At 41.1% G+C, this 13,275-nt stretch overlaps 1 protein-coding gene across 1 annotated transcript; it reads right to left on the bottom strand.

Moving 5' to 3' along the window:
* Window positions 1-6,815: 6,815 nt before the first annotated feature.
* LOC124271975 lies at window positions 6,816-12,366 on the bottom strand. The gene is made up of 5 exons (XM_046707143.1): window positions 12,170-12,366; window positions 11,787-11,906; window positions 10,102-10,183; window positions 7,408-7,566; window positions 6,816-7,040 (listed from the first exon to the last, which is right to left on the bottom strand). The coding sequence occupies exons 1-5, from the start codon at window positions 12,305-12,307 to the stop codon at window positions 6,931-6,933; spliced, it is 609 nt and encodes a 202-aa protein (XP_046563099.1). The 5' UTR covers window positions 12,308-12,366; the 3' UTR covers window positions 6,816-6,930.
* Between the last annotated feature and the right edge of the window lie 909 nt (window positions 12,367-13,275).

The following is a 13,275-nucleotide window of genomic DNA, read 5'->3' as shown; positions in this document are numbered from 1 at the left end:
TTTGAAGACTTCAGGCTTAATGCAGCCGCCAAATTCCTTCGACCATTTTGTGGGATAGGGTTGAACAAACGGGTTGACCTGATTTGTTTGGTAGTGAGGTCTGTATGGTAGCCTGACTTCAGTTCATCTCTGAGTCGCTTCGGATCGTCAACAGAATGGGCTTTTGGCGTTGTCGTTAGTGGGTGGGTCACTGGAGTAGATTTTGAGGTTACTGGCGTGGTATGTGTTGTTCAGGATCGTGTTGGTTTTCACGTTCTGTAGCTTCACACAACCGAAGTTCATGTGTCGTCCCAAAGTGCTTTCTGTTCCTTTCGAAATAATAAATTTTGATCAATACATATCTGTCAAAGTACTGTGTTTGTATGTTGTCACTTGATGGTGTAAAGGGAGTCGTAACTAATACCAACAGGTGAACTATGTATAGTCTGGTGCATTGTGTAATGTCTTTCTATTTTGAGCAACCAACTCTACAAGAACAGATTTACGTGTCAGTGTTATTATGTGTTATGGTGCAAATCACTTTAAGAAGTTTATTTAAAACTTCTCATATCCAAAATGCATCCGAACGTACGCCGAAATTCTATCTTAATAAGATTTTAAGCAAACATGTCATCGTATCCCATTTGCATAGATCGATGTTCATGCTGTTGATCACTGGATTGTCTGGTCCAGACTCGATTATGTACAGACCGCTGCCATATAGCTGGAATATTGCTGATATTAACAAACAACTTTTGCCTCTGAGTATACATCAACCGAAAGCACAAGCCACACAACGTTGGTTAGTCATCTACTCCCATTTCAGGGAGTTTATACATGACGTTCATCTAATATTTTTACTGGGTATATATGTGTGTAATTCATCTACTAATGTTACTAGTCATATATACCTGCAGTTCATATATACTAGTACTCGGCGTCATTAATGAAGGGTCAAGCTATTGGTAACTCTATTTCTTAAAAGTTGTAAAATCTTCATTTCTGTATGAAATATATACAACTGAATCTTTTTACCAGGCCGTTGAAATGCCATTATTACGTCCTTTAACGTCCTATACATTCTGTTACAAATGGCACATTCTGTATTTCAATTGTCAATTTGGAAATCCACCTGCCACCTTACGTCGATGATTTGCACGTACAAGTCGCTCTACCCATGGAAAATGGAGGACAATACATATGCATTGATGCTTTTTTCACTGTTCAGTTACCTGTTTGAAATCAAGATGTGTCACATTTGTCAACACATTAAATATTCCTTGGACTATGCCCTTCGACCAGGTCACAACTGTTGCGAGATGAAAGGCACATAATTAACACTGCGTTGCGTAACAAATTCCTTAACGCAGTGGATCTTCAGACAGAACACTTCAACAATGTAGGGATATCCAGCAGCACCGTTAGTTGGCGTTTAAGGCCAGCCGAACTCCGCTGTAGGCGACTTGCAGTTCGTCCACCACTAACACCACGTCACCGGCAGGCGCATTTGAGATGTAGTAGACATCACGGCCGCTGGAATCAACGTCAATGATCTCGTGTGCTCTTCAAAGATTAAAGCAGATTTAATTTGTCGGCATTGATGGTAGGCAGAGAACTTATTGTCGCAGTGGAGAGCCAATCACAGATGCAACCGTGGCCACGTATAACCTATTTGGACGGGGGTCGGTCATGGTTCGGGCAGGGATAACTCCTACTGGACGTACTCCACTGCACGTGGTCGACGGTAATCTTACCAGACAGCATTATCGGGACGACATCCTGGCTCTTTTAGCGGTACCATTCCTGCAAGCTATGCATGATTTTTATAGTCGACCCTCTTTACTGCAAGACGACAACGCTAGGCCTCATAGGGTCAACATAGTTACGGATTTCTTTTGGAAGCAGAGTGTAGAGCGGTGGGGAGTGGTAAGCATGCTCGCCAGATCTCAACTCAATTGAGCATGCCTTGGATGAACTCGGCCGACGTGTGTCCACACGTCACCCAGCACCAGTGGATCTACCAGGACTCCTCAGAGCTCTAGTAGAGGAATGGAATGCGATTCCGCAAGCTTTCTTTATGAACTTGATAAGGAGCATGATAACAAGGTGTGCCTGTGTCTTGGATGCGCAAGGAGGGTACACAAGATATTGAATCACCGAGTGCTTCATGTTGTTATTTTAATTTTAGGGGTTGGTTTATACAACTGATGTTTGCTGATGTTGTTTTGTGTGTATGTCACGATGTGTCAGGTTTGTCAACACATTAAACATTCTATTATTTCCGAGAAACTTTTGTTTATTTTTGTGCTATATATCATTTGACCCTTTATCAATGACGCTTAGTATATTTTTGCAGGGTATATTTGCATGTATTTAATTTACTCTTGCAAAGGGCGCATGCATACCTGTAGTTCATGCATCATTGTTATTTGTTATTGTTATTTGTGTCAATGTATTTGTGTGAATGCAGTCGATTTACTATTGTTGAATACCAACTAAATGTGAAGCTTATCAAGTCAGTAAACTTTCCTGGAAAATTGTTTTCCAGTAATCATCAAGTAAGCAGTCCGTTAGGTCATTCTAAGGATTACATGTGATGAAGGCCCCACTCCGTGTCCTGTCAATGGACGCCATTTAAAAAACTGTGTGTCTACTGGCGGGACCATCCGAAATGGACCAATGTGTTTCAAAACTTTCATTTTGTATTTAAGTAGATATTCGTTGAAGGAAACGACTCATTAACAGACTAAGAAATGAACACCATTTCAAATTAGTGGACTTAATACGTCTGAAAAATATGTGATGTGTATACATATCAGAGCTAAGTGCTGAAGATCATTTATTGTCACAGAGACATATTCATATTTGTTCCTATATCTGCATGAAATACTAATTTCTAAAGTAGCAAAATCGAAATCGGCAGTGACAACGGTTAACAGGTGAAGTAGAATCATGTAGGTCCCAAAGCACAGGGAAATGGGACTGCAGCAGCAGGACTTCGAATGCCCAGATTATATCTGCTGAAGTAGAGCACAAAGCGCCTTTAAGCAGCTGAGCTGAGCTGGATATCGGCGCTATACGTACGTACGTACGTACGTATGTATGTATGTATGTATGTGCATGCATGCATGTATGTATGTAATGATGTATGTATGTATGTGCGTGCGTGCGTATGTATGTATGTATGTATGTATGTATGTATGTATGTATGTATGTATGTGCATGCATGCATGCATGTATGTATGTATGTATGTATGTATGTATGAATGTACATACATAATTTACTTTGAGCTGAAATAACAGTTGTATGAGAAACCTGATCATCCCATGGCATCCATTTTACCATCCTCTGAAATAACACGTCACAGGCACGTTCTGCAATGTTTCAGCAATGCTATGACGGTGGTCTGGTACTGTTCAAATCCGGACCAGACAATCCACCGATTGACACGAGCAACGACCCAGGCAGTAACCGGGTTTGACCATCCGATCCAAGTAATTCTACAAAGGCATTTAGAAGTAAACTGTTGGTGTAGTGATACAAGACAAATGTTCCTTATTTGTTTCTCACTACGTTTCTTGGCTACTTCTTGTCCCTCCTTCAATGATAATCCGCCTGAAGAAAGGCCAAGACCTAGCCCAGAAACGTCGTGTGAAACAAATATAGAAGTTGTTATCCATAACATTTGTCTTGTATCCGATCCATATATTACCGCTGACGACCAACGTCAGTTCTTGCAGATTTCCTCCAACCCATTCCAACATATTGGTGTAAGGAAATATCTGGTTAGGAATACGATGAACCGTCTCCATGGCCGAAACATTCAGTATTTGGCTGGAGGAAGGGCAATATCTTTTTATCATTTAACGTAAACTTTATCGTCTTGGTTTACTTTCCTATTTCCCAAACATTCCTGTTGGTTGGTGAAAAAAAAGAAAGCTATAAATTCTAATTTCACTAATTTCAAAATATTTAACTGGTGGGAAACATTGAGGTATGAAAGAATAGCATTCGTCTCAATTCAATGCCATTTTCAGTTGTCACATGTGTAGACCTCACCTGAAATCATTATTGAACGGTCCGGCAAATATATATGAAAAAAAAGTAGAGGAAGGAGTATGCTCTGGAATGTAACTCAACTTTGGAACTGGGTTCAACGGGCTTGTTGATGATCCAAGTGACGCAGCTCGGCTTCTTGAACGGCTATACAAGTGAATCCATGACACTTCTCCATACAAATCACACTGCCGACGTGGATGTGTTCCCTGGCGCCATCAGTGAACGCCACCTCCCACGCGGTATCGTCGGACCAATTGATGCATGCATCATTGGCACTTAGTTCCAGCTCCTCAAAGAGGGGGACAGGTTTTGGTACGAGAGGGCAATAGATCCAGTCCGCTTCTCTATAGGTCAGCTCCGCTCTCTCCAGTCTGTGACGATTGCCAAGGTTGTCTGTGATAACGCCAGACTGGCTCTAATCTAGCCATATGCACTCCATGTAACGGACTATATTACAAACCCTCTGGTCAGATGCAGGGACCTGCCAGATCTTGACCTAACACCTTGGGCAGAAAACCCTCCATTCCGGAGCGTGGTCACGGTGCATCGGCGGCATGCAACATCGTCGTCGGGAATGCAGCTCCCAATACAGAAGATGTCTTGGGACCAGACAATCAAAGAAGACCATGCAGAAGAGCGCCATATAATCACGGATATGGACGACGACTCGGGTGACGTTTAAACCGGGAAATGGAGAAGACAGTATGACGTCATTGACACGTCATCATCCCGGAGTCTGCGACTCTCCGTTCATAAGAACGATGTCGGAACTGCATCCATGGACATGGTATCATGGGGAAATAATACACGAAAATGTTTCCATAAATAAAAGACACGCCATCATTTCATCATTAAAAAACAAAACAAAACAAAACAAAAAAACAACTCGAGGTTTATGTAAAGGTTTAGTATATAACAAGGCGAGGCGAGGCGAGGCGAGGCAAGATCAAAGACCAATACAGTTTAGATCAATTGTATACTTGCCTGTGCAGATGGCGAGGTACGCATATTGACAACAATCATATTATTATCATTATTGCCCAAGAGTGAGGATATGTGTAAACGATACACTTCGTAGCTTTAAATACTTCAAACCTGTTTTCACATTTTAACAATTTGATAAATTTGAACATACTTATGTTTTTAAATAGAATATTCTGTAAATATTGTTGGCGTATTTCTTGATATTTTGGACAAATCAAGTGATCTTTTATTTCGTTAGTACAAAAGGGGCATATCTATCAGCAAATGGGATTTTAGGCACACTCCATCTTCCTTTTCAATCATAAGTATATGTGAACTGAGACGGAAACGTGTAAATGCAATTCTTAACTTCTTAACATCAATGTTAGTTAAGTATTTCTCGATGCACAGAGTTTCCTTAATATGAAGATACAACCTTGTTTCACTCAGAGTTGATAATTGATGTTTCCACATTTGAGAATAAATATCCTTAGCCCTTTGTGTAAATTCTCTCACATTCGCTCATGCTTAACAGATATATCGCATAGTCCAGGGCCTCCTTTCACAAAGCACTAAGTTGATCGTATGTCACAAAGGTAACCTTAGTGCAAAATTAAGAATGGGAGTTAAGGTTATCCTTAGTAAAAGTTGCTTCGTGAGGCGTTCTATTTTATCCCATTGGTCTCGATACCGATATAGCTGGAGCCTAGGTATTTAGCTGCGGCTTGGGGGAGGAAGAGGGCGTTGTAACGACTACTGACATTCTGACATACAACAAGATCATGACCCTGTATTTTTCAAGTCATCCCGACATCCATGTCACACCGCACATATATGGGTATATCTCGTCATGTAGACATCACGAGTTTTCAGGTCGATTTCCAATATGTCCCGTTCTTCACCTTCCGTCATCAGCAAATTTGAAACATTTTGGAATCGGAAAACTCCTTTATTGCTTTTTTACATACTGTCCCATGGCCGTTGCGATTTTCACTTCAGTGGGTCTCCTCTTCTCAGATTAAACTTCTATCAAAATATATTTTTGGAGATCAAAGCGCCAGTCAACAACGTATCCAATCTCTAACCATGAAAACGACGGTTCAGAGTGAACTTCTATCTGCCAGAAAAGATTATATTAGCCAAACGTCGATTAGCCTAGTGCCGTCCCATCAAATGACGTACAGTATGTTGTGGGATGACACGCGGACGTCGTGCACGCCGTCTGCGCCATGGGACTATTTGCCAACGAACGTTTCCACCACATACCTGTTGCCACTGGTTCCTTATCTTAGTGTCCGTTTGCAGCAAATGTCACCGTTCTGTCAAGAATCTCCATGATTGGGTTTGTTGCCCATGGGCGTCCATAGTGGCAACCATCGACGTTGTGTGTTGTTGGTATCGGACCTACAATCTGATGACAGATTGAAAACATGCCATGTTTTGGTAACAATATTCTGACGTGTGCACGCCTAAACAAGACTCGTAAATGTTCAGCACGTTGCCAGCATCGCATGGTCAGAACTGTTACCTTCCAAATGATGATGACTATGAGGATGAGGATGAGGATATGTGTGTGTGCGTGCGTGCGTGCGCACACTTCTGCAAACGGGTAACGTAAGGATGCCCCATTCATAATCGTGCCAATAAATGGCCACGGTCAAGAACTGTTTGTGTACTAGCGTTATCATCCGGACGAAGGTAATCTATTAACATGCAATTCTTGTTTCCAAAACAGAGCTGAATTGAAATCCCACAATGTACTAGATACACCTGAAACATAATGCATTTCAAATGTACAAATGAATATAAGAACTGAACGCTATAAACATTTATTGTCACAGAAACCTATTCATATCTGTATGAAATGCTATTTTGTACAGTAGCAGCAATAAGATGGGCAGTGATAACGGATAAACGGCGAGCCATGATTATATCGGCCTGGGCCTGGGACGATAACAGGAAATTGGAACGTCAAAGACAGAAGGATTTTGAATGCCGAGCTTGTATCCGCTGAAGAAGAGCGCTTGATTTACTGGAACTGAAACAAACAATTGTTTTCTAAGAAACCAGGTGAATACATGCCATCAGTTTTGAAGTATCTTCATGACTTAACTACTCACTCACACTATTCGCAAAGGTTTTACTTGAAACATCCCTTGGTCCTCAGCAAATGTTGAACAGTGCAAACAAAATGAAATTTCCAGTTCTTTACTGGTGCAAAAAACAGTTTTGGCGGGAGGGAGATGATTCTTATTTTCAAATTTAAAAGTAAAAATTCCAAAAGATGTAACTATGTTATTCTAAATATTTAGGTATTTTCAAAGCTAAAGCAAATGTCTATTTAATATACATGTATAACACAATTTTAGCGGATTTTGTCGGATTCTTACACAATGGGTACCTACCTGTTGGTGTGCCAACGACCGCCATCCCTACTAGGATGCAGTCGGGGTTGGTGTAGCTCACAGTGGCATTGAGGCCTGCCAGAGCTATCTGCCAACTGTCGTATTTCACCCCATTTTTCTTGGTACCGATATAGCTGGTGCCAAGGTATGTAGATGTGACTGGATGACAGAAGAGGGTGTTAGACATAAAAGAATACGTAGGTAGATTATTTGACCCTTTGTCATATGCCCTGAATGGTCACGAAACACCGATAACTCACATACACGGCGAGGGAGATGAGAATATATATATGGAAAACCCAAGGTCATAATATTTAATACTTGATACAAAATGAACTCAAATATAACAAATTGCTATGTAGAGATCATGAGTGTTCCCGTCCATATCCAAAATGACCCCTCCTAGAAGTCTGTCATCAGACTACTTTCAAATATTTTCATATCTGAATAAGTCTTTCTTGTGTTTTTTTCATATCGTCAACAAATCCGTTCCTATTTTCCTCATTTTCACGTTTACTTGACGTCGTAGATCTAAAGAATCGCCGAAATCGAATATGTTTCATTTTTTAATTCTGACGTCGTCAACGTTCCTTTGCATCAAACATCCGTGGAGTTTTCAGTAGTGCTGATATTGGCATACAACCTGCGATACGATTTATTACGATACTAAAATTTTATATTGCCAAAGTATCGTGCACTGAAGCTGCGATACGATACGAATCCCGATGTAAGGGTGGCGATACGATACATATCACGATACTAAATTCTAACACCAACTATAAAACACCCTAAGATCAAAACAAAACCAATTTTAAAGTTTTTCGTCAAATTCCGCCAGCGTTGTTCAATGTTCATTCGGAAACAAGATAATAAGTTTATACACGGACTTTGTGAATGTTGATAACATGTGAGCTCTATGACTGACACAGTTCTTGGCGCAAGAATTTCCGAGAAAATGTTTATGAAGGGAAAATAAGTAAGCACGTATTGTAATCCTTGAACAAACGTAAGTATTTGTTCTCGACAGATATCGCGATTCGGCAATATTCAAAGTTAAACATCGATGTATCGTGGCTCATGTGAAGTATTGTATCGGGATATACAACCTTGTAAAAGTTTGTATCGATTCACTGTATCGGCGGTACATGGCTCGATGAATCGTCACACCACTAGTTTTCAGCCCTGTAATCAGGTTTTAATTATGGTTACCCTGCACGGTTAATTGCTTTTCGCTGTTATCGGGGTGGCACAATTGTACATAACAAGATTAATTCGTTTGATAAATACACTGTTCTAGCAAAATGTTTGAGGGTTTCTATTATTTCAAAAATTCAGTATGACACACAGTTAATAAATATATTAGGCACATAAAGAAACTGTGCATATAAAAATTTAAAATCTAAATTTATCAAACCTGTGTAGACACATAAGGATTTAAACTCAGAGCTTAGTGATATGTATCCAACATGCATGCACGTGCCACGTTCTGTGACGTCAGTGGGTTCGTCCTTGAGACGTGCAATACGTTGTTGCACGTGCATTCCGGGAAAGAGAAACAGAGCAAATGAATGCCACACAATACTGTCACTTTGGAAAGCTCAACCCCTGCCCTTGCAATCGTTCAAAACATTAAACGGCTATTGAAACGCATAGCATGCCAAGGCCACCTCTGCACAACGTCATGAGGCCATTGGGATGGTCCGTGGGGGAATGTCTCAACGACAAGTGGCTGCACATTTCCACTGCCACCAGAACACCATTTCTGCACTGGTGAGACGCTACCAGAACACAAATGACGTCATCGATCGGCCACGTTCTGGACGTCCACGTGTAACAACGCCAAGACAGGACAGATGGATAAGGGTGACCCATCTTCGCCACAGGTTTCAGACTGCAGCGATGACTGCCCGAACCATCCCATCCGTATCCATCCTAACACAGTTCGACAACGTTTAAGTCATCACGGGATCAGACCACGACGACCCACCATACGGCCTATCCTGACACAACGTGATCGACAAACTCGCCGAATGTGGTGCCGAAAGACCCTTGTTTTGGTGGAGATACCATGCCGCAGTGAAGCATGAATACCCCACTCAGACACATTATACTCCGAGCCGACCAGTCCTTGTTGTACCCATTAATGCTGAGCGCCAGGTAGGGACCAACAAGTACCATATACTAACGTCTGGTATGACGCGGTCGGGGATCGAACCTTTCGCTCTCCGGACGGACGCTCTAACCACTACACCAAGGAGGCGGTCCTTTCCAAATAAGACCCCTTGGACGTAGAAAAATACGCATTGCTCATTTCTGCACTAATCTCTCCTCAGTGAAGTCCGTTTTTTCACGATTCATATCTCCCTACCAATAAGGCGGTAGTTAGACCGAGCATAGTTAAACATATATTGCACACTTTCACATTTTAACTACATAAATTATCGATATAAATGTAAAAAAAAAAAAGTGTTTTTTTCTATTTCTGACAGTACGTTAGGCTATTAGTTAACTCTGTGCGTAAATGGTTCGATCGTTTCCACACAAACACTCACACGTCAGACAGATGAGTGTTTTGAAAATAAAATATAATAGGCAATTGTAACAGTGAACAGTTTCACAGATGTTATTGATAGCCGTAGTTTAGGAGGTGAACATTAATTATACATCAAAGGAACTGTTGTCAAAGGCACCTACCTGGGATGCAGTTTGGGAGCATGGTTTCTGTGATGTTTCCTTTTGTACATGTGCCATCAGCCGCAATGTAGTAGCGTACTCTCTGAAACATCACAGAGTCAATTACCACGTATATATCACATGTGCAAACATATATTGGGTGAGTTCAGTTTGATGTCACTGTTAGCAATGCTATAGTAGTATCACCAGAAATGGACTTCACACATTGTGCCCATGTGGGAAATCGAAACCAGGTCTTCGGTGTCATGAGCGAACGCCTCAACCGATGAGCTACCCGACCACCACGCTAACATAGAGAGTAAACGTTATTATTTTTATAACGGTTACAATGATAAACGCAGAAGCAGAAATGGAACGCAGGAAGCTGATTAACCCATGCCAATGTACCCTTGAGACTTACAACAGTGAACTTTAAAAACGAAACTGAGCCAAAACTAAACCAAACTAAACTTTAATGAAACGTAGATACCAAGATACAGTGTCAAGTAAACATTAGTGAGATACAGGAATAAATGCTAACTAAACAATTCGCAGTAAGAGCCAGAGTGAACTAAACGCCAAAGAACTGTGGGATCGAGTGTGAACTTAACGCCAAAGAACTGTGGGTTCCAGTATGAACTAAACACCAAAGAACTATGGGTTCCAGTATGAACTAAACACCAAAGAACTATGGGATCCAGTGTGAACTAAACACCAAAGAACTGTGGGCTCCAGTGTGAACTAAGAACGAAAGAACTGTGGGATCCAGTGTGAACTAAACACCACAAAACTGTGGGAGCCAGTGTGAACTAAACTTGAAAGTACTGTGGGATCCAATGTGGACTAAACATGAAAGAACTGTTGGATCTAATGTGAACTAATCGTCAAAGAACTGTTGGATCATGTGTGAACTATACATGAAAGAACTGTGGGATCCAGTGACATCAAAACTCCAAGGAACTATGGGATCCAGTGTGAGCTAAACGTCAAAGAACTGTGGGATCCAGAGTTAACTAAACACGAAAGAACTGTGGGATCCAGTTTGAACTAAACGTCAAGGAACTATGGGATCCAGAGTTAACTAAACACGAAACAACTGATCTGGGATCGAGAGTTAACTAAACACGAAACAACTGTGGGATCCAGTTTGAACTAAACGTCAAAGAACTGTGGGATCCAGAGTTAACTAAACACGAAAGAACTGTGGGATCCAGTTTGAACTAAACGTCAAGGAACTGTGGGATCCAGAGTTAACTAAACACGAAAGAAACAATCCTGAACTAAATGGGATCCAGAGTTAACTAAACACGAAAAACACAGTTTGAAACAACTGTGGGATCCAGTTTGAACTAAACGTCAAAGAACTGTGGGATCCAGAGTTAACTAAACACGAAAGAACTGTGGGATCCAGTTTGAACTAAACGTCAAAGAACTGTGGGATCCAATGTGAACAAATTTTCAAAGAAATGTGGGGATGTTGTGTGAATTAAGCAGCAATTAGAAATTGGAACCACAGCTATTGCAATTTGGGATATACCCGAGTCACACAACAAGGAACTGTAGGTACAAGAACAGATTATAAGATAAAGATCCAACGCTTAACAGGTAACATGCTTGAGGAGACAGCTGGAGAGATAGGTATTAGAAACACTGAAACTGATAGGCAAGCACACATATTAACCCGATCAAGAAATGTATGGAACTACCTTCGCGTAGTCTGTAACAACCCTGTTCCTAAACACACGCTTACGCGTGGACGTTCCGAAGTCGTAGTACTGGATGGCGACGGTCAGATGGTAGCTGTCGTAGTAGTAGTCGGACGTTATCTGAAGTATGAATTCAAATATACAAAAATATACTGGATATATGAACCGTGTCAATATGGTCGAATCTCCAAACTATTTTACATGATGCATTTTGATGATTTTCTTTTGATAACTTTGTGCAAATACAATAATAATAGTTGTCAGGTGTTTGAGGAATTGCGTCTATATTGTTATCGCTGCAACAATGTTGTGAACAACTCATTCACCTGTACTGTTACAAACTGCAAACGGTGCACATAACAATGACGCTAACATCAACTTACATGTTGTCCACTGGCGATAACTTGGATGTCCGACATCGTTGCTGACCATGTACCACTCATACAACAAAATGTTCCATGAGCCGTGACGGCCGCCAGACAAGATAGAGTGACCAGCAGAAGCAGCTTGGTGGACATCATGACGTAGAATGGTATAACTGTAACAAGCTGACTGCCAGTTTTATAGTCTATGGGAACGTTTGCGCGATTGTTTATACAATCAGTTGTCATATTCAGGAACAGTTTTTCTATTGTTTCATAGTTAGAAGACAAATGTTCCAGATTAGCGTGATGCGTGAGAAGTGAAACCAGTGACCGAACAGAGAACCGTTTAAGATAAATGGTGATTAGTTTTAACTTAAGGGCCAACATGTGTAGGTTACTCATTACAAACAAATGATAGAACTGGTTCGACCAAACGCATCTTATCAGTGTAAGATTAACATTCAGTACATATTTCGCAGTATGCTGGAGTCTTACCTGAAGCGCTTGGAATGTATAAATACATGTATGTATAAATATGTTCACCTGCGGACGATATTCTTCAAAGTGACCCGTGACCCATCAACTCCCCTTCAGGCAGAGGAACAACAGCAATATGGAGATTGAACTCTCCTTGTTGTTCAATATGGAGATTGGACTTAGCCTCTCAAACCTTGGCTTCATTAGACCCTTAAGCCCTCTGTCTGTAATATTCTTTCATTCGTTTGGTCAGTCAGTGTTCTGTGACAGTCATCTAATAACTGCTGGGTTTTCGTCAACTGACATAACGAATATTACGCGTACATAATTGGCGATGGCATGTTATAATTATCAAGAAACCCATGCTTGTCGTAAGAGGCGACTAACGGTATCGGGTGGTCAGGCTCGCTGACTTGGTTGACACATGTCATCGGTTCCCAGTTACGTAGATCGAGGCTCATGATGTCGATCACTGGATTGTCTGGTCCAGATTCGATTATTTACAGACCGCCGCAACATAGCTGGAATATTGCTGAGTGCGGCGTAAAACTAAACTCACTCACTCACTCACTCACTCAAGAAAACGCCTAATTGTCAAAAGAGACCATCGCCGTTGGATTTTCGTAGACTGATACAACGAAAACTGC

Source organism: Haliotis rubra, unplaced genomic scaffold (assembly GCF_003918875.1).
Source record: "Haliotis rubra isolate DU_JTF1 unplaced genomic scaffold, ASM391887v1 Scf165, whole genome shotgun sequence".
Lineage (NCBI taxonomy): Eukaryota > Metazoa > Mollusca > Gastropoda > Lepetellida > Haliotidae > Haliotis > Haliotis rubra.
This window is presented reverse-complemented; position numbering and strand designations above follow the sequence as displayed.

Bases quoted from the DNA above. Each gene is read 5' to 3' on its own strand.
- LOC124271975 (XM_046707143.1), bottom strand. From the start codon at position 12,307: ATGATGTCCACCAAGCTGCTTCTGCTGGTCACTCTATCTTGTCTGGCG. The intron at 11,907-12,169 runs GTAAGTTGATGT...TTCATACTTCAG, and splicing joins TTATCGCCAGTGGACAACAT to ATAACGTCCGACTACTACTA. The intron at 7,041-7,407 runs GTAGGTACCCAT...TGTTTGTTTCAG, and splicing joins GGTCGTTGGCACACCAACAG to TTCCAGTAAATCAAGCGCTC.